This window comes from Sphaerodactylus townsendi, linkage group LG01, assembly GCF_021028975.2.
Source record: "Sphaerodactylus townsendi isolate TG3544 linkage group LG01, MPM_Stown_v2.3, whole genome shotgun sequence".
Lineage (NCBI taxonomy): Eukaryota > Metazoa > Chordata > Lepidosauria > Squamata > Sphaerodactylidae > Sphaerodactylus > Sphaerodactylus townsendi.
The window spans coordinates 123,476,462-123,497,112 of record NC_059425.1 but is presented as its reverse complement, the minus strand read 5'-3'; the positions used below and the strand labels follow the sequence as shown (position 1 = coordinate 123,497,112).

At 40.6% G+C, this 20,651-nt stretch overlaps 2 protein-coding genes across 6 annotated transcripts in view; both read left to right on the top strand.

Annotated features, from left to right (window-relative positions):
* The window catches only part of LOC125430952 (sine oculis binding protein homolog), a 202,671-nt gene that overhangs the window by 54,433 nt on the left and 127,587 nt on the right, over nucleotides 1–20,651 (top strand). For all 5 annotated transcript variants that reach the window (XR_007244261.1, XM_048493362.1, XM_048493369.1 and 2 more), the window contains exon 4: nucleotides 3,509–3,660. Coding sequence is in view for 4 of the 5 variants with exons in the window: in XM_048493362.1 (XP_048349319.1) it covers nucleotides 3,509–3,660 (152 nt within the window). In the remaining variant the exon portion in view is untranslated. The remainder of the gene's footprint in view (nucleotides 1–3,508; nucleotides 3,661–20,651) is intronic.
* LOC125442416 (bone morphogenetic protein 8B-like) lies at nucleotides 13,159–16,094 on the top strand. Its single transcript, XM_048513751.1, is given in 3 exon segments — nucleotides 13,159–13,951; nucleotides 13,954–14,357; nucleotides 15,966–16,094. Coding segments are annotated over 3 exon segments (1,326 nt in total).

Sequence of the window (20,651 nt, the reverse complement as noted above, 5' to 3'; positions counted from 1 at the left end):
CTTGATTCTAGTGTTTTTAAGTACCGGTAGCCAGATTTTGTTCATTTTCATAGTTTCTTCCTTTCTGTTGAAACTGTCCATGTGCTTGTGGATTTCAATGGCTTCTCTATGTAGTCTGACATAGTGGTTGTCAGAGTGGGCCAGAATTTCTGTGTGTTCAAATAATATTCTGTGTCCAGCCTGGTTTTCTGTTATTGCTGATTTTTCTGGCTGAATTAGTCTTCAATGTCTTTCATGTTCTTTGGTACGTGTCTGAGGCACTACGTTTCGTGGTCCCTATGTAGACTTTTCCACTGCTGCAAGGTACGCGGTAGATTCCTACAGAAGTTAGAGGATCCCTCTTATCCTTTGCTGAATGTAGCATTTGTTGAATTTTCTTGATGGGTCTGAAGATTGTTTGGAGGTTATGTTTCTTCATCAATTTCCCTATTTGATCAGCGATTCCCTTGTTGTATGATAAGAACACCTTCCCTCTCCATGGCTGTTTATCTTGGTCTTTGTTCTTGGTCTTGCAGCTGTTCTGATATCTGTAGTAGAGCTACCACTAGCCTGTAGAGCCCAGTTTAAGCAATTCAGTTCATCTTGAAGGAGGTGAGGTTCACAGATTCTTTTTGCATGACCTACCAGAGTTTTCACTGTGCTCCTTTTTTGTCCTGGGTGATGACTGGAGTTTTTATGTAGATATCTATCACTGTGTGTAGATTTTCTGTAGACTGTGTGGTCCAATTGTTGGTTGGGTTTGTGGATGACTAAGACATCTAGAATTGTAGTTTTCCCTCATTTTTTCCCCATAGTAAATTGGATGTTTGGGTGGATATTTTTAATATGGTCCAGAAACTTGTTTAGTTTTATTTCTTGATATATCACTCTTTATCTACAGGATGTTATCTTGCTGTTGGTTTGGATCTTTTTTGTATAGATGGTCAAAGGTGAATGGTTACTTTCAGATCTACTAATTATCTTAAAACGATCAATTGATTTTGCTAAGTTGTTGGATACAATTGCATAATCAATTACGCTTCTGCCCCTTGGTGATATGAATGTGAAAGATCTCACAAGTTTCAGTATTGTGATTTGTTGGATTATTGTTTGTCTTTGTTGGGAACTACCTTCAAACCTCTTCTGTTGAATATATATGGAGTCAAAAATAAATATAAATACATAGTGCAAAAATACATAGAGTGATGATATACTTTTTCATGAGAAACAGCTGATTACAGTGTTAGATGTTACTGGGATAGAGTGCTTGATTATATTCAAGCTTTATTTGGCTGAATGTAAACACTAGATTCCAATATTTGGTTTTAATAAAGTTTTTTTTTTAAAAAAAAGAATTGAATCCTCTATGGAATTTTTCTTATGGACCGACATGAGTAGAAGTGTTTTTTGATTTAACCATGAGTCTTTCCAGAAGTACACCCTAAGTAGATGTTAATTTCTGGATGCCATTCTTGCAAGTATTCTATTTCTGCCACCCTTAATTGCCAGTTTTAGTTCTGTTTTTAGAGTGTGCCTGCTCTCCTTTATGCCTGAAATTGCCTCTCAAAACATTTACCTAGAGCACCCTCTGCCAGAGGCGTAGCTGGGCCATAATGCGCCTGGTGCGCACTCTGTGTTTTCCGCCCCCCTCGCTCTGTGGCGCCCTGCCCCCCTCGCTCTGTGGCGCCCTGCCCCCCCTCGCCCAGTCCCACCCCACACTTAGTGTTTCACTTACCTTAGTGAAACAGTGCAGGCTGGAGAATCAGCCTGTTCCCTTCAGGCTGAAAATGGCCTGGAGGGAACCACACTTCCCATGAGACCTTGGGGCTCGCAAGGTCTCCTGGGAAGTGTGGTTCCCAGCAGATCTTTTTCAGCCTGAAGGGAACGGCCGCTTCTCCAGCCTGCCCTGTTTCATTAAGGTAAGTTTGGGGGAGCTTCAGGGGCAAGGGTGATTTTCTGCCCCCCCCCAGGCATGCGCCCGGTGCAATGTGCCCTGCTGTCCCCTGGTAGCTCCGCCTCTGGCCTCTGTTACCACTTTCTTTGAAATCCCTCTCCAAATCCACCTTTTCTGTGAAGCCACCTCCCCAAACAAGTAGGTCTCATCTTCATGGTGTAGCAAATGTTCAAGTAACTGCATTTTATTACATTTACCTCATCAGCCTTACCTCTTTTATTCTTCCCTGCTTGTGTAGTTTATTATTCCTTCTGTGTTGGCATTCCTGAAATACAAATTTAGATAATAAGTTATTTTGGGCAGGGACCTTCTAAAGCCATTGTAATAATGATGCAGCACTATCATAATGGAAGCTGCCTGTATAAATAGTGTATTGGTATGAAAGAGAGTAGTAAGTAAATAATGTCTCCACTTGCAATAGTAATGAAAATAATTTCTATCATTATGACTATGTAGTGTCAGTGGGGCATCATATCATCGGTTCCTAGTGGACCAAGGCAGAAGCAAAGGAAAAGATGGTGTTGCTGTCTGTCCCTCCCTTTATCAATGCAGTTATATGGAAATAATATAGTTCAATGTGTGTGCCAACTCAGAAATCCACAAAATGTAAGCAAAATTAAATGAAGCAAACAAAAATGATGATGAAACATCACTGCAGAGAGTTAGTCTTGCCCCTGTATCACTTTAAAAAAATCACTAGAACACACAAACCAAATGTTGGACTTATACTGTCAAAGTAATACAGAATCAATTACTTTTATACTGTTTTGAAAATCCCCAGAGTAGCATAGGTGTGGAGGCCAAATTCTGTTGTTTGCATTATTCATTATAGTCACATCAAACAATGACTGGGAGATGACCAGAATTCTTGTACGCTGATATTCCACACAGCAACCATAAAATAATTACTGTGTTATTTTCAAGTGTTGCTTTTCATTGTTATTTTGAGGGACACTTTTTTAAAAGGAAAGCCTTATTGGTCAATTTAAAACAAGTCATATGCTTAGATATCTTCTGTCTAAAATTTCGTATTTTAAATCCAGATGAAGAAAATACAAATTTTAATTCCTGTAAGCACTTTCAAATTAGGAGACTTTGCCAACATTTGTCTCCCACACAGCAGTTCTACCTTTTTTGTGGCTTCATCTGTGATTCTATTTTATCATGTTGGTAGGACCAGAGCTTATAAACCCATCCTGACTTTAATCAGTAATAGTGTAGACTCTCTTGAGTGGCAAGTAATGGGAACATTATAATATCCTTTGGTGTAAGTCACTGATTGAATAAAATAACATTCGGTGCTTTCTTTAAAATGATAAAAGCCTTGAGAACTTTAAGTGTATCAGATCATTTATAAAACCAACAATCATTTTCAGACAGTTGAGAAATGAGGCAGCCTGTCACCAACTGCTTTGGAAACATGCAGATAAACACAACCATTCAAACATCTATTGCTGACAGAGAAGTAGATATGAGAAAGGCAGATGACTGAAATAGATGTTTAAGATGGAGCATATGGATGTTTGACAGGATATTCATTTTGGTATAAACACTGTTCTTGTCTTTTTGTTGCAGAAGATGATGTGTCAAATGTACAAATAATGTGTGCCTGGTGCCAGAAAGTGGGAATCAAGCGCTATTCCCTGAGTATGGGGAGTGAAGTGAAATGCTTCTGTAGCGAGAAATGCTTTGCAGCTTGCAGAAGAGCGTACTTCAAGAGGAACAAGGTAAGAGAATAGGAGGGTAGGATAAGTAGCTAGTATGGTATAATGGTTAGTATATTGGACTAGAACCAGAGAGACCTGGGTTCAAATATCCATTCTAACATTAAGTTCACCTCAGACTGAGGTAGATCTGAGCTTAACCCACCTCACAGAATGGTTGTGAGAGTAAAAAGCAGATCTATGTACACTGAGCTCCTTGAAGGAAACACAACATAAAAATGTAACAGAGCCACAGACTAAACATTACCATTTAAAATTAATACATCTTATTTTTTCATCCCCCCCCCCTTTTTTCCCTCTTTAGGGTTTTCTATTGAATTGTCAGGCTTTTAAAAAATTAATTAAGCCTATTTCCACAATATTACCAGTGATGTTCTTTGAAGACAAACGTATCAACAGGCTAGATTATTAGTTCTGTGACTTAAAATAAGAACCACAAATATTCTAACGTTACCTGAAATTCTGAAAGAATTATTGTTGAACTGTAAGTAGTCTTTAAAAAAACTAATACAGCAGAGTAGCATGAATACAAATCTCATTTAGGGCTGATACACACATTACAGAGTCCACGTGACAGACACATGGCCATCAATAGGACTTTTGATGAGACACGTTTTTGGACTTGTATGCTCAGAATTCAGTTTCTAGGTTCACACAGGCCTTGTGGATTGGGACTATGGTGTATGAGGAGGGACCTGGGGGAGAGAGAACATGGCTCAGTGGTAGAACATCCCCTTTGCATGCAGAGTTCAACGCCTGGCATTTTCAGTTAAAAGGAACAGGTAGTAGGTGATATGTCTATGTGTATATTGTTAATTACTTCATATATTTCAATGTATAATTTGAATACTGTTATCATTCATTGCCCAGTGGTTCAAAACTATGCAAAATTCCAAATTAAATGGAGCTGCAATATTAGACAAAGCTAGTAGAAAAGTGATAGAAGAAAGTTTTCTGGGTTAGAAACTAAGGAATGATTGTACAAATAAAACTATACATCTCCCCCATTGACTTTTTGCTAGTTTTAGTTTATGATGCCCATATTTCCTGACATCCGTCAAGAGTTTTAGAAAGTGGGAGGGGCCAAGTTGGGCTCCTGCCCAGTGGGACTTCGCATTGGCCACTGGGGATCTAATTAGCTATGCAGATTAAAGTAACATTTGGCTTTTGTTAGTTCTCTGGGCCATGTGATCATGGACTGGCAGTTTTTGACCTAATGTTTCATTCACATCTATAGTTGGCATCTTCAGAGGCATGTCACAGTCAGATGTATTTATGTACAATTACTGCAGACTATGACACAAAGAGAAACACATCTCACGATGACATGCCTCTGAAGATGCCAGCCACAGATGCAGGCAAAACATAGGAGCAAAACCTAACAGAACACAGCGGCCCAGCCCAGAAAACCTACAACAGCCAGTTGATTCTAGTCATGAAAGCCTTCAATGGTACATAAAATAACAACTGTTTTGGCAGAAGCTGCCACCACATTTTGGTTTTATCTCTTTCCCAGTATATTTTTTAAAAAAATTACTCATGTTCCCTGTATTTGGTCTTCCTCTGTGTGTGTGTGGGGGGGGGGGGGATATGTGTATGGCTTTGTCTCCTACAGTGACCATTTTGCGATTGGATCTACCTGCCACAGTGGCCATTTTGTGCTTGTGCCTGCCACCCTTTTTCAGAATTCCAAAGGTGTTCACTGGCTCAAAAAGATTGGGGATTCCTGCATTGTTGTATTCCTAGGGAATAATGTTGCAGTTGCTTTTCTTTTGGAAGGGTTCCAGATATGCATTGACCTTTGCAAACATGCATCTGAAACCCTATGGAGGAAAATAGCTAGAGATGGGGGTAGGAAACTTCACCACTAAAGGAAAAACCAGCTGCTAATCTAACACAAATTCCAATTCCCAGTACTTCTTTTCTATGGAAGCAGCCACCATAGGATTTTAATACATGTGTGTAACTATGCTCACAGCACCAACAAAATGGTTTTCACTAAAATAACATAGCCTAGTCAAAGTGCCAATTTGCATATCACATTTTAGGTGCCTACAGAAGGCTCTTTAGGTATCAGATATTTAGAATAGGTGGCAGCTCCCTGTCGAGGATATTAAGTCACAGATCCAGGTTGTCTGGTTGGCTGTGAAATAGTCCCAAGGGAAATCTGGGGCAGCAAGATATTGTTATTGAACTGCTATAGCAATCAGAGTCTATTCACACAATACATTTTTACCTTCAGTGAAATATTTCCATTGTGATTCTTCCATTGATATCACTATAAATAGAATAATGCAGTCAAGGAAATTTCACACCAACATTTTCATGATGAATTCTGGGTTTTGGTTTCCATTTTTACACTGCTGCCACACAGTTCTACACTTCATGATTCCCAGGGCACATTATCAAAAGTGTCCAATCAAGAGAGTAATTCACATTTCATTTAGCCTTTATTTGGCATAAACAGTATAAAATCACATCTAAATCGCATCAAAATAAATCAAGAGAGTCAGTGTGGTAACATTCTGGATTGAGGCACCTGAAACTGAAACCGAACTAGTCTCTACAGGACTAGTTCTGCCTGTGAACATTGAAATACAGTGTGTGTTCTTGGCTATCTGCTGATCTGCAAATTACCGCATGATTATTTTAGACCATACCAATTTAACTTGAGTAAACTGCAGTTTGTATAAAAATATCACCCAAGATGTGTTGTTAAACCAGCCTTAAATGGAACATTGAAGCCCAATGAGTCATTTACTACAGGAAGATTTGGGAATACGTAGAATCAAGATCACTTATATTTCCCACCAGGTTAGAAAGCTGTAATTGTGAAGGCCTGGCTTCATGATTATAGCTAGAAGCAGAATAGTCTATTATGGTTCTACTGAATATTTTGTCTGGCTATTAGGACAGGATCTTGAAAAATACAGTGTGAGATCAAAGTGGCAAAGATACAAAAGATTCAGTTTTAACTAGTTACCTTTAAATTGTTACTACCAGACTAAGTGTGTACCTGTCTTTTCCATAAGTCTAATGTTTATTTATGATTTGAGGTTATGCCACTCCACACCTTCTCGTTTTTCAAACAGAGGAATAATATGGTCACGTTTCACCTGCCTTGTGCATGTTTTAAACTGCACATCTCTGCAACAATATAGGGTACTGTTACAATAAATATGTACAGCTGCTGCATTTCTGCTAACTGATAGGTCTTTGTGGTCATTTCATTTAAGGCTTGGATTTCCTAATGGATTGTACTAGACAGATCTTCCTTTCCTGCCCTGACTAAGAAGTACAGGAATAAGCACTTCACCAAGCCTGAAAAAAAAATAGCAAATGAGGCATATCCATTTATGCTTCAGAAATTAAGAGGCACAAATCATAAATCTTTTGTTTCTAGGTGCGATAAAATCAATCCAAACTTGATCCATACTTACATATGTACACACATATGTGCACACTATCATTTTCTGAACACACTCTTATTTAATAGGAGTCACAGAACAATCCTAAACAGAGTTACACCCTTTAATACCACGGAACTCAACAGGCTTAGAAACATGTAACTGCTTAGAATTGCACTGATAGAAGACTTCAACTTTAGCTGTATAGCAGTGCAATCCTAACAATATTTTCCTGGGAGAATGCCTCATTGAATGGACCTATGCACAATTCTGAACAGATCTGCTTAGAATGGTGCCTGTTGGCATGGGAACGGAGTCCAAGACTGTGCACTTCAGCATTCCCTTTTTCTTTTTCCCATACAGGGCCTTGCAAGAGCCTTGGTTGCCCTGAGAAGAGTGGTTACTTACACCCAGCTCTCTTCTAACTGCCACTACCCTCTCCCCTCTAGCCTAAGAAATGGGCTGGCTCCTCTGTTCCTCCCTGGCCCACTTCTTAATGTGGTCCCTGGAGGAGGGATGTCCCTGAATTTCCTCAGTCCCCTGGAACCTGACTCCCCAACAGGTGCCAGAAACAATGGGGCTTTCTGCAGGGTGTCGACCCCTCTTGCCCTGCTAATCCATCTATTCACAAAAGGTCCTGTTTCTGGTCCAAACAGGCTTAGGAAAGCTGTTGCCCCCTTCTCTCCTCCCCCCCCCTTCATACCTCCTGGATATGTCCCTGGGTGCAGCTGGGAAATGATTGGTTCAATCACTATTTTTTATTAGTATTTATTATTTCTTCATAGCTTTTGTAACTCAGAGAAAACTTGCAGAAAATTGAGGTTGATGGATAGGAATTATTTTCTTTCAATTTCAAAAGTTTTTTGCACATAATCTCTGCTTTGTGTGCTTCATGACAATGGCCAACCACTTTTTGTACTTGTATGCAAGAGCATAATACAAGCATCATGTCTGTTGGCAGTCTGCACATGGAATTTGTTTTCTGGAATACTTGAGCTTTATTTTTCTCAAATAAAAATCATTGAGACCCTTAAGAATAGATTTAACATAGATTCCATTCTGTAAGCTTGCCTTGTCACTGTCCAGCCCAGATTCCTCAGAGTTCATAATTACTGCCGTTTCCATGAGATCATCTTTTATATGGGTAGTACTTTATCTGCAACAATAATCAAATAGAGGAACAATCATCTTGCAACTTCAAACAACTGTTTGGATAGGATTGTGGTATTGCTGTGGGCAGGGGCATACCTAGGCAAACTGGCACCCGGGAACAAAACCTGAGTTGGGCGCCCCCCCCCCCCCCGCCCGGCGTATGGGTGGCCACCCTCCCCCACCATGACCAAACAATGATTTTTTTGTACCAGCTCACAAAACACCTCCCACTCCCATCAAAACATACATGGCTCACTCCCCACCAACTCTTTTCCTAATTTCCTAATCACAACAACCCTATGAGGTAGGTTGTTAGCCTGAAAAACAAACTCCAATTGGACCCTCAGAAGCAAAGGTCTCTAAGCCTGGATGCTATTACCAGGAGGGCTTTCTGGAGCCACCTTGAAAGTCTGGTGCCTCTATCTTCAAAAATGTGCAGCCTGCCTCAGAAATTCCTCATTAGCTACAATGGAGCAAAGTCACTGCAAAACAAAGAATTTTGGGCAAATTTGTTGGGATGCCTGGAAGGGATGTATTTTTAAAGCTAGTGACACCAAAATTTCAGGGTATCATCTGTTAACTATTCTTATGATGCCACCCAAGTTTGGTGAAGTTAGGTTCAGGGGGACCAAAGTTATGGTCCCTCAAATGGGTAGCCCCCATCTCAGGTTAGCTCCCATTGAAAACAATGGGGATGGGGCACCCCCTTTGGGGGTCCATAACCTTGCTGCCCCTGAACCAAACATCACCAAATTTGGGTGGTATCATCAGAATAGTCTCTGAATGGTACCCTGAAATTTTGGAGCCACTAGCCTTAAAAATTCACTATCTGCAGGCTGGAATGTGAAAAAACACTTAAAAATTTAAAAACATACAAACGACCCTGAAATGTTGGTGCCCCCCCCACGTGACCAAATGGGAGCACCCAGGGACATAGGGTACCCCCTGTCCCTAGGCAGGAATGCCACTGGCTGTGGGGGAGTGGCTCTTGAGGACGGTGTACAGTGCAGGCCACTACAGTGGGAAGCATGCTATTAAACTTTTCCCACTTCTCTATATTCTTAGTCATTCCAATTGCTGCACCCCTGGTTTAGTCTTCTTAGGAAGCCTTTGTAATATATGCATTATTTTCAAATATAAAAATAGGGCTTTTGGGAAGTAAAAAGGCAACAGATACTCAGAAAGGAGTTCCCCAGGCTACTCACCCTGTTTAAGTGAATTCAGAAACTTTCATTTGTCTGATTCTCTTCACTGTTCATTGAACTCCCAAACTGCTACTGCTTCTGTTGGGTCTTCTGTGCCGTTCCACATGGGAACTGCACATGTACGGGCCACTCACAGACATTCTAAAAGTTCCTGATGATTTGAAATGAACCTGAAACTAGCAGCTTGATTTCAGCAACCTGAACCCCAACTTTATTCTTGTCTGCACAAAAGGTCCTAGGTGATGCTAGAAAACCATTCACCAGGAAGATGCTAGAAAGATGCTAGAAAACCATTCACCAGGAAGACATATGACCTTAAGTTGACAGTCTGCATGGGATAGCATGCTAAAATGACTGTATCTTTAAAAAATAATATCAAATCAGTTCTGGGAAAAAATGGAATCACAGCACAGAAAATACTGAAATGTGCTGGGTCACATGTCATGCTATTGAAATAGTCAATAAAATCTCATTAACAAATAACAGCATTTCTTGACTAAACAGTTAGTGTAAAACCAGCCATTTTTTATTGGGTCCCCAATCAACTTGGCTAAATTCACTACAAGTTTAAAATGGACATATATGTCACCCTTAGGCACAAAAATTGCTGTTGTCTTTTACGATCTAAAATTGAATTTAAATAAGTCTTGAATAGATTTCCAGAATTAATTTAATTCAGCAGTTTCTATATGAGACAGCCGAAAAAAACACCACTTTTGCCTGGAAAGAGGATTAGATATATCAAAGGTATAGAACTTGGATGTAGGTATATTTGACTAGGTCTTTACAAAGACAACGACTGTAAGAGCTCGCAGTATATTATGCTTGACCTTGTAGCTGCATTGCACTGTCTTACTGTGGCTAAAAAAGATGACAAATTATTTTGTTTACCGCCTAATCAAACTTTACTTCTACAATCAACTCAAACTGCATAAATCAAAAACAAAACATAAATTGCTGTTTGTCAAGGAAGGAAACATAAATGATTATCATTCTGAGCCATGGTGATATGCATTGTTATATTTAAAAATAATGACAGACTAATAATGTGGTGCAGGATGTGTATCATATATCATCAAAATGTTTATTTCTCCTGCTAGGATCTGAAGATATAAGTGTGTTGGGCAAGATTCTGTGGACAGGGCTCAACCGTTCAGTCAATTATGGTTGTCTTAACTTCACTTTCTGTGCCTTGAAGACATTGTAAAATAAAAATAAGAACCTCCGCTGTTGGGTTGGGGGGAGAAAAAGGGGAAAACAGGGTACTCACAGGATCACTCTAAGAACACTTCTCTGGGAGTAAGCCCCAGTGAATAGATCTGAATAGGATTCTGAACAGGGCTGCTCAGGATTGTTCCTAGTGTGGCAAATAAAGACAAAAGAGAGCTATTTGTAATTTGAATGAGCAGAGTAGGTTTATATTTATATTCACATTTTATTCCTATCCTTTTCTTTAGGAATAGAGAATTCCCATAAAACCCCGAAGCTAACCTTTTAAAACTTTGGATAATTGTACCCTATGTACTGTAAAGCAGAATCTGGTTTTATTAGGTATATATGGCTGAATTAAACACACAAGGCATCTTGCAGAATATAATATTACATATATAAAAACACATTGGCCATTTATATGTGGAGTTATTCCACAGCAGTTTGCTTCACATTGAGTTTTTCCCATGGGTTTTTGTTTGAAAGGGCTCATCCTGTTGCGAAGTGCCTTCAGCTGAGATAATCTGCTAAAATGGCTGCCTGTCACTGCCTTGTTCCTGGTTCTTTCTGTATAACCTTCCCCTGGGGAGGTTGCCCACCATTTTTTCCTCCACCATCTTAGACCATCAGCATAAAAGGAAAATAACCAGCAAAAAATTAAACCTCTGCAGTTTGCTCTGAAATGCTGGCCAGAAGAGAGGGGGAAACTGCTGTTGGGTGGGCAGGGGGGGAAGAAGAAGAAGAAGAAGAAGAAGAAGAAGAAGAAGAAGAAGAAGAAGAAGAAGAAGAAGAAGAAGAAGAAGAAGAAGTGGGGCTGAGAGAGCTCGGAAGAACTGAGACTAGCCCAAAGTCACCCAGCTGGAGTGTACAGGCTAATCTGAATTCCCCAGATAAGCCTCCACAGTTCAGGTGGCAGAGCAGGGAATCAAACCTGGTTCCTCCAGATTAGATTGCACCTGCTCTTAACCATTATGCCACTGCATAGAGTTTGGACTTATATCCCATTTTTCTCTCCTGTAAGAAGTCTCAAAGTGGCTTACAAACGCCTTCTCTTTCTCTTCCCATAACAGACACCTTGAGACATAGATGGGGCTGAGATAGTTCAGAGAGAACTATGACTAGCCCAAGGCCATCCAGCAGGCTTCATGTGTAGAAGTGGGGAAACAAACCCAGTTCATCAGATTAGAGTGTGCTGCTCATGTGAAGCAACAGAGAATCAAACCTGTTTCTCCAGAAGAGGAAAAAGAGTGCAGAAACTCAAAGAGACAGGGACTGTGGAGGAAGAGAAAAAGTCACTGTTAAGGAGGTTTCAGAAACTGTGTGGCTTCTGAAATCTGTGGTGTGAGTGTCCAAGATGTGTAAGAGTGTATATTAGTGAGTTTGAAACCCAGAGGGGACGGATGCTCAATCTGACAAAGACCAGAAGTGTGTGAAGGGTCAAATTAAAAAGTGGATAAAAATACGAAAGCAAATCCCTATCTAGCTGCAGAATTAAGTCTAGCCCTCAGAAATAGAAAACTGAAACATTAATGCAATACAACCCACTCATTTTAGAAGGATCTCTGGAACAAGCAGAATTTAAGAAATCATCAGAAGATCACAAAGGACTAAGTAAATTTCCAGATGCAAAGCCTTCCACAGCCTGGAAACAGGAGCTAAGAAGTCTGTTTCACCTTCATTTTTGACAATGGAGGCTAATGAAATAGCATTGCATGCCACCAGCTGATCTCAAGAATAGAGTAGGTTACTATGATGGAGCAGGATTCCAGCTGCTTAGTTCCCAAGCTTTTAAAATCTTTAAAGGTCAAAGAACAATACTTTGAGTTTGACCTGTGAACAATTGGAACACATTCCAGTGAACATAATAATGGCCATATCCCTACCATGGTGGGGCCTAATTAAGGCCCTCGAAGCTTTGGTGGTTTGAAGAATCCCTGAATTCATGTTAATACTTATGCTATGCCTGTGTTTCTTTCTGGTGGTTCCAGACTTCTAATATCCTAATTCATTGAATGTCCCATTTTGTTGACTGTACTGTGTGTTATCTACCTTGACTCCCTGTGAGAAAGGCGGACTCTAAATGACAAAAATAAAACTCAGATTGATCAAAATGGAACAACAGATAATGCTATAACTGGTTTTAGCAATTCTGGTCTGGAAGGTTTACGCTGGTAGGAGCAAGCACTGTGTACTCTGCAAATTTACTTAAATAGAGACTTTATATACTGTGTTCCTACATAACTTTCAAGTAAAAACAGTATAGTAACTATAAAATCCTAAAAATGAGACATAAATTATCAGCATTAAAGCCATTGAGCACAAACAGTAATTAAAAACTGCTTAAACAAACATTTTGAATCTAAAAATTATCCATTAAACATCCCTTGGGTTAGAAACAGACCATAAAATAACTTAAAAAGATAAAACCCTTAGCAAAATGCTTTGGTAAAGAGAAATGTTTTGGCTTGGTGACTGCCAGGCAGAGACAGGTGCCAGGCAAGTCTCAAGATATGGTGCCCTGACGGCAAATGCCCATTCTCTATTTACCACCTCTTAAAGGGCCGCCCCGACAGCAGCGGCGAGCCGAGTGCGATGCGGCTCCTGCCGCTGCTCTTGCTGCTGCTGGCGGGCAAGTGCGGGGAACGCCAGGGGGCCCGCCAGGTCGCCTCCTGCCTGCAGCAGCAACCCCCCCGCAACAGCTGAGCGGGCACGACAAGCGGGAAATGCAGCGGGAGATCCTGGCCCTGCTGGGCTTGCCGGGACGCTCCGGGGCCCGTCACTCACCTCCGCCTCACCCCTCCGCTGTGCCCCCCTTCATGCTGGACTTGTGCAGGGCCATGGCCAGCCAGGAGGATGATGACGATGCACCCAGCTGGGCGCCACAGTGGAGGGCGCTGGACGGCGCGGAAACTGTCATGAGCTTCGTCAGCATGGTTGAACTGGACAGAGGTATCTTCTATCAAAAGCCATACTGGAAGGAGTTCAGGTTTGACTTAACGCAAATCCCAATGGCGGAGTCTGCAATGGCAGCTGAGTTGCACATTTACAAGATGCAGAGTGTCATTCGCTACGTCAATCAGACCCTGCACATCAGCATTTATGAGATCGTCCAAGATCACCCGAACAGAGAATCGGAATTGCTCCTTTTGAATCTGCAGGATTTTCTGGCTGGGATGGAGGGCTGGCTGGCTTTTGATGTCGCAGCTGCCAGTAATCACTGGCTGTTGAAATGCAAATACAACCTGGCCTTGAGACTTTACGTTGAAACGGAGGATGGGCAGAGCATCGATCCTGCATTGGCAGGCCTCTTGGGTCGCCACGGGTCCGTTCCAAGCAGCCCTTCATGGTGACCTTTTTCCGGGCAAGCCAAAGCCAAGCCAGATCTCCTCGAGCTGTCAGGCATCTGAGGAAGAAGCAGCCCAAGAAGACAAACAGCTTCCCACACGCGAACAGACTTCCAGGGACATTTGATGACATTCATCCTTCTGAAGGGAAGCACGTATGCAGGAGAGAAGAGTTATATGTCAGTTTTCAAGATCTTGGATGGCTGAACTGGGTGATTGCCCCCCAGGGCTACTCAGCCTTCTACTGCCAAGGAGACTGCGCTTTCCCTCTGGATTCCTGAATGAAAGTCATCAACCACACCATCCTCCAATCCCTGGTCCACTTGATGAAGCCAGACGCCATCCCCAAGGCTTGCTGCGCCCCACGTTGGGTCCCACTTTGGGTGCCAATTTGTAACCTCTTTCTGTGGGTTCTGTGGGGCAGTACTTGGAAGGAATTGCAAAGAACTAAATATAAAACAACAGTTTACTTCTCTTAACAAATAACACTTTTTAAACATTTAACATTTAACATTTACACTTTACAGTCCTGTTAAGTTTGCATTTTCAAGTCCTTATATTTACAGTCTACTGATATTGCCAAGTCCAATTCTTCTTTGCTGGTGGTTGGCTTTTGAAGACTTCAGAGGCTTGGTGAACGGGATTCAAAGATGATGAAAGAGTTCCTTGGTGAAAAACTCTCACCATTTACATACACAAAATTCCTGAAACAATAAATTCTAACATTTACAATATAGGAAAAAAAAAAAACAACCTCCCTTCCCACTAGTTCCCAACAACATTGCAGTTACCTTAAACAAGGTGTTAAGGCTTAATAAAATCAATCAAGGTCCCAGCCTGGTAGCCTTGCTTCCTCCAACCTCATGAGTTCTGCAGCATTCAGCTTCTTTTCAGACTCCACCCCTTTCTGGGTCATCCCATTCTTACACAGGGGTTACACATGTTGGGGCACTGAAAGCAGGATCTAATAAGAGGATTTGAACTGATATGCTGGACAGTATGGATAGCCCCAGGACACAGAGCAAAGCAGGTTTTGGGCAGTACCAGAGCTGTTGGAGATACACTCAGCTGAGAGTAGAAAAAGAGGCAGGCACTCCAAAGTTTGCTGCATCTTTCTGCTCATTGTTCTGATAATTTTGAGTAAAGCCTGGACTCTGACTTCTGTGGCAAGGGACAAAGGCAATGGCAGGCAATGAATATATTTTTGCATCCCTATCTTGAGTGTATACAGGGGACAAACAGTCAGGAAAGGTTTGTGTTAGGAGGAGAACAAGATCAGAACACCATTCATTAAAAGGTGAATTGCAATATTGTCAATGACCAGGAGAACATAATCCTGTTGCACCTGACTGGATCTAGAACCTGATGTGTATGGAGAGCTATGATATTGTATTAGGGATATAAAGCTATGTTAAGTGTGGGGTGTAAATCCAATTACAGTTCCTCTGCCAGGTGATTTGGAAAGAGAAATCTTTCAGAAAAACAAAGCAACACTGGTCTTTTCTGTACAGCACAAATAAGACATTCTGGAGATGTCTGTCTTCTAAAAAGCTGCTGCCTCATTTTTTTTTTTGTCCATCAGAGGAGAAAAGGGCTTTTTGCCCCTGCCTGCCATGTTCTCCCGCTCGGGGTTTAAGCTCTTGCACCCGACATTTTATGGTACTGCAGTGATTGTCTGCGCCTGCAGCCACTTGCTGAAGGTTTCCCTGGGACATTTGGTTTGCAGACTCCACTGCTGAGTGCCTTTTCAGCTTGAAAAGTACATGGTTGTATTCAGCTTGTCCTGCCAATTCTGGCAATATATAGTTTCCCCTTTTTTATTTTCGATGAGCTGTCTTCGAAGACATGCAACATGATTTCAGAATCCATGCCAATTTTCATATCGTGTCTGTGTGTCTTTGAAGACAGCTTATCAAAAAAAATTTTTTAAGGGAAAACTATATATTGCTGAAATTGGCAGGATGAGCTGAGTACAACAATGTACCTTTCAGGCTGAAAAGGCACCCAACAGCGAAGCCTGTAAAGCAAACATCCCGGGTAAACCTTCAGCAAATGGCTGCAAGCATGGAGAATCACTGCAGCACTGTAAAATGTTGCCTGTGAGTGGTGGAGGAAACTGACAAGAGAGCTTTAATGGTTGGGTGGGAAAAATAAGATGTCTTCTCAGCTCCTGAGCTCCACTTAGCAAGCAGGAGATGACTTGCAGATGACTTCAGGGGAAAAAAAGTCCACATTTTAGTGACTTCAAAAAAAGCTGCCATGAGCTGAAATAAGGCATCCTGAGGACGTCATGGGGAAAAAAGTGTGTGTTTGTCCCCAAGATGCCTTTTTTCCCAACCTCAGGACACCTTATTTGTGCTGAGCAGAATGGACCACTCTTCTGTATAGTTCCTAGCACTGTCCAAAAGACCTAGTATTGAAATCAGTAAAGAAAGATCTCCCACTCTTAAATGCATAGTCTAACAAAGGACAAGGTGTATTTGATATCTCTGTTAAGCCAGTATGTTGTAACAAAACTGTGATAGCTGCTGCCCTTTTCCTTTAATCTGTAAAATACAATTTGCAAACTGATTATGCTTTGTGGACATTTGGTCAGTGCAGTACAGATGCAGCACAGTTATATGCATGACCTTTATAAACCTTGGAAGTTCAAGCTTTAGGTCTGAGTCTCCTGTGCCAAAATAAGTTTTTGAAACACACAAGAATATGCAATGCATAAATCAATATTTTGTTTTAATGAAGGGTTGAAAAGGTCACAACAGTACAAGAGATCAGCCCACTTAGCAGTGAATTGCATTTACAGATTTGGTGGTGGTGTAATTTAAAAGATAGTTTCTTACCTCTCGTAGCAATGCTGCTGTGCACTAGGTTTAATAGTCCTGTCTGGGAACAACTGTGTTTAATTAATCGTATCAAAACAGAAGGGTTCTGTTCAAGTCCTGTGAAAGAAAAAAAGATGATAGTCTGTAATATTCTCCCAGCAGTAGGTCTCAAAGTGTGGGTTGGGACCCAAAAGGCAGCTGCAGTTTCCTCACTACTGGATTGCAAAGCCAGAAGGTAGAACAGTAAGACCTGAGAAAGGAGGGTATGGGAGGCTAGTTGTCAAATATGAAGGTTTTTTCCTGCATAATAGGCAAAAAAAGCAATGAAATGGAGCTTTTGGAATTGCTCAGTAATCCTATAAATGTACAAGTATTAAAAATCAAAAATAACATAATCTTGTTCAGTGTTAAGGTGAAATTCCTGCCTTCTATAGTGGAGCCAGTGTTTTTCTCTAGGTGCTAGTTGCTAATGTGTTCAGCAGTTTATCATATACACAGGAGTATTTTTGTTTTGCACTACTCCAACAACTTAGGGCATTTTTAATGACAAATGAACATGAAGCAATTTACAGCATCTTACACAAAGTAGCAACATTACAAGTGCTCCTTAGATAACAACAGAAATTCATATTTAATATTGATAAATGGAGATGGTTAGTATTGATAAGATTCAGTAAATAATATTTTGAAAATATGGAACATATCCCTAGCTATTAGAAAAGGAATAAATTTTTTTTAAAATTTAAAAAGACATTATTATTGGCAAATCTACAAGAGTATAATTCATAAAGTCTACTTTGGGCTTCATTTCAAACTATTTTGACATTTTCTTCATCAGGTGGGTTGTGGGGTTTTTTTAAGAGTGTAGCTCGAGTTAGCATTATTGACTAAAATGGGGTTCTGTTGAGATCCAGTTCAATGCTACACCGTGGTTGTGGCCTCTACATTAGTGGTGGGATTCAGCAAGTTTGCACCACTTCAGCAGAACCTGTTGTTAAAATGGTGCTTGTAAACAAACAGTTGTTAAATTATTTGAATCCCACCACCGGAACTGGTTGTTAAATTATTTGAATTCCACCACTGCTCCACATGAATTTTATATCAGATGTGCAGCGGGAGTTCTGTGCTTCCTAGATGCATATGGCCCTGATTCAGATTGCAACTTTGAAGCACATGGAGCAGAAGCTTCAGCCTCCCCTGACCCTGGTTTCCCTACCTGAGTGACCTTGAGGAGGCACTGTTCTAATTTACATGACTATACAATGCAATATCTGTTAGCTATTTATCCTCACTTTGTATATACTTTTGTTTTCCATCTACTAAATAAGACAAAAACAATAAAGTCAGATCAAATAATCTTTTAAAACTAATGCCATCTTTCCTTAATAGTAATCAGCTGAAAACAATACAGTAGTCTGTGGACTGACTGATACTATCAACATGGACTTAATAATAGCTGGCACAACAAAATGCTTATCAGTACACGCACAGTCGGTGGACAGTTTATTGTCCATCTGCCACTACTGGATACCATAAATCTGAATCAAATTCCCATTGTCTGGGTGATTAGCAGGTATCCAATCCGATTAAAAGGCATGTTCACTTTTAATTATAACCATCATGTTGAACTACATCAGTCATGTTGTATTCTGGCATTGTTAGCAGTATGTGGATGAATGTGCTAATTATGACTTCAGAATAAGATGATCTCTTTTGAGTCATCACTCAGATGATTCAGGCAAACTGATTAGAAGAATTAGTTTATCTCAATTACTTTATGAAGGTGGCAGTTGTGGAACTACCCTAAGAACATATAAAGCAGTGGATGGGGACATTATAAAGCACTAACCCTACACTTTGGTGGAAAGGACTGAGTCTGTCCTCTGTTCACCATTCTTAATTATGTAGTCTATTTCATACAGTTCCTTTGCTTCCAGTTGGGCTGTTATACAGCAAATGAGCCTGTCTGACAGAAAAGCTGCTGGCAGGAGAGGCTACAGAAGACTAAATGTAAAAGCTGGGTTGGTTCCTACCCATGAGTTCCTTTGGTACCTCAGGTGATAACTTGTCATTTGCTTTTGATATGACTGAGAAGATACCTATTTGAATACTGGACCTGCTGCAAATATCTTCTGAGCTAAATTATCCTCAAATTATTTTTTTAAACACATCCAACCTATAAGCATAATAGGTTTTGTCTACATGCAAACATATCACTAAAGTAATTGTGTTATGGCACAGATAAGTAAAGTTTATGATAATCTTATCGCTGGTTTTTGTCAGGACTAAGTTTCTATTCCAGTTCCCGTTTTAGTTTCAGTTTTGTTTTCCCCTGATCCCCTGATTCCCGCCACTTCAAAGGACCGCCCACACACCCTATATATACTTGAACTGAGGCAAGAACCCTCAGTTCCAGAAACCCTGTATCTAGGGCGACATAAATCAATAAAGTTTGTTCCGTTTCATAAAGTCAGCTTTATTTGAGTGTGTTCAGCCTTACAGTTTTATTGTAATTTAATGTAAAGCTACTGAGTCAGATCTCACTGAAAAGTATGTTGTGTCATTCTGCAGGAAAATCAAGCATATTAAAACAGCAAATTAATTTTTTAAGCAACTTTAAAAACACATGTTTTATAAAGGATTACTACTTTGTGCTTTGTTAGAGATTGTTAAAGATCTTTCTTGGGAAGAGCATTAGTTATTTTAGATGAGCCTCATTAGATGTTGAGTATCCTGGAAAAACATGTAAGAATGTGTATAATCTAATTCTCTGAAGGAAATGTTCCACATGTACTGTATGATTTTCCTTAGGATGTGTCAGCAGAGAATGGGAGAGACCCCACATGTATGGAGCTCCAAGAGCATTATGAAAATGCTGGATTGCTCCATCCATAGGGACTGTTTTATTGGTTAAAAGAGTATTGTCTATATGAAAACAAATTATATTTGGGCACTGATATCTTTTGTTAGCTTCCATTTTGCTCACAAGGGAAGTTCCAGGTAACTGCTCAACAAAGTTCTTTTTTAAGCAGGTCTAGTTGAAAGTAAGCAGGTCTATTTGGAAGGTGCCATTATATTCAGTTGAGTTTACTCCTAGGAAATGGTTCTTAGGATTGCTGCCAAATATTCTTTTTTTAATTGCTTTTTTTAAGGGGGGGGGATTGAGATCAGTTAGACTGATAATTTTCCAAGCTTATCCTGTTCATGTTTACACAGAAGTTTAACTGTGTTCAATAGTACATCCTGCTGGGTGCATGTGAGTTAATTACCAATTCCGCACCGCCAAAATATGGGGTGAGCAAGAAAAATATCTGTGTGAAGTCGAGAATTCCGCACGGTTCCCGGTGCTAACGCAGGCCTTGCCCTGTGATATTTACCTTAGCCCGGGATTTTCAAAAACTGCCAGTTTGGAGGTTCTTTTTAAAAACCCTGGTGTGACCCTGCTTGTGCCTGCTACTGTGCAAAAACCAATAAAAAGCAGGACCGGTTTATTTTTCCTGCCCAGCCGCCTGATCTCCCTGCCTGACGTTCATTCAAGCTGCCACTCAAAAACAACAACTAATCAGAACATGCGACATCAGGCACGCTCAGAGGTGCTTGCAGCTACCACTCAAAAACAGCAGCCAATCACAGAGAGAAGGAGGCAAACACATAAACAGATGAAGAGCTTCTCTCACTAAAACACCTTAAACAAAATCTTTCAAGACAGTTCAGAAACTTCAATTAGTACAGAATGAGTCAGCCAGCCTGCTGGCATGATATTCCCTACAGGCAGCATATTTTGTCAGTCATAGCATTGGCTGCCAATTCACATCACATCCAGGTAGCAGCCAATCAGAACGTGGGACATTGGGC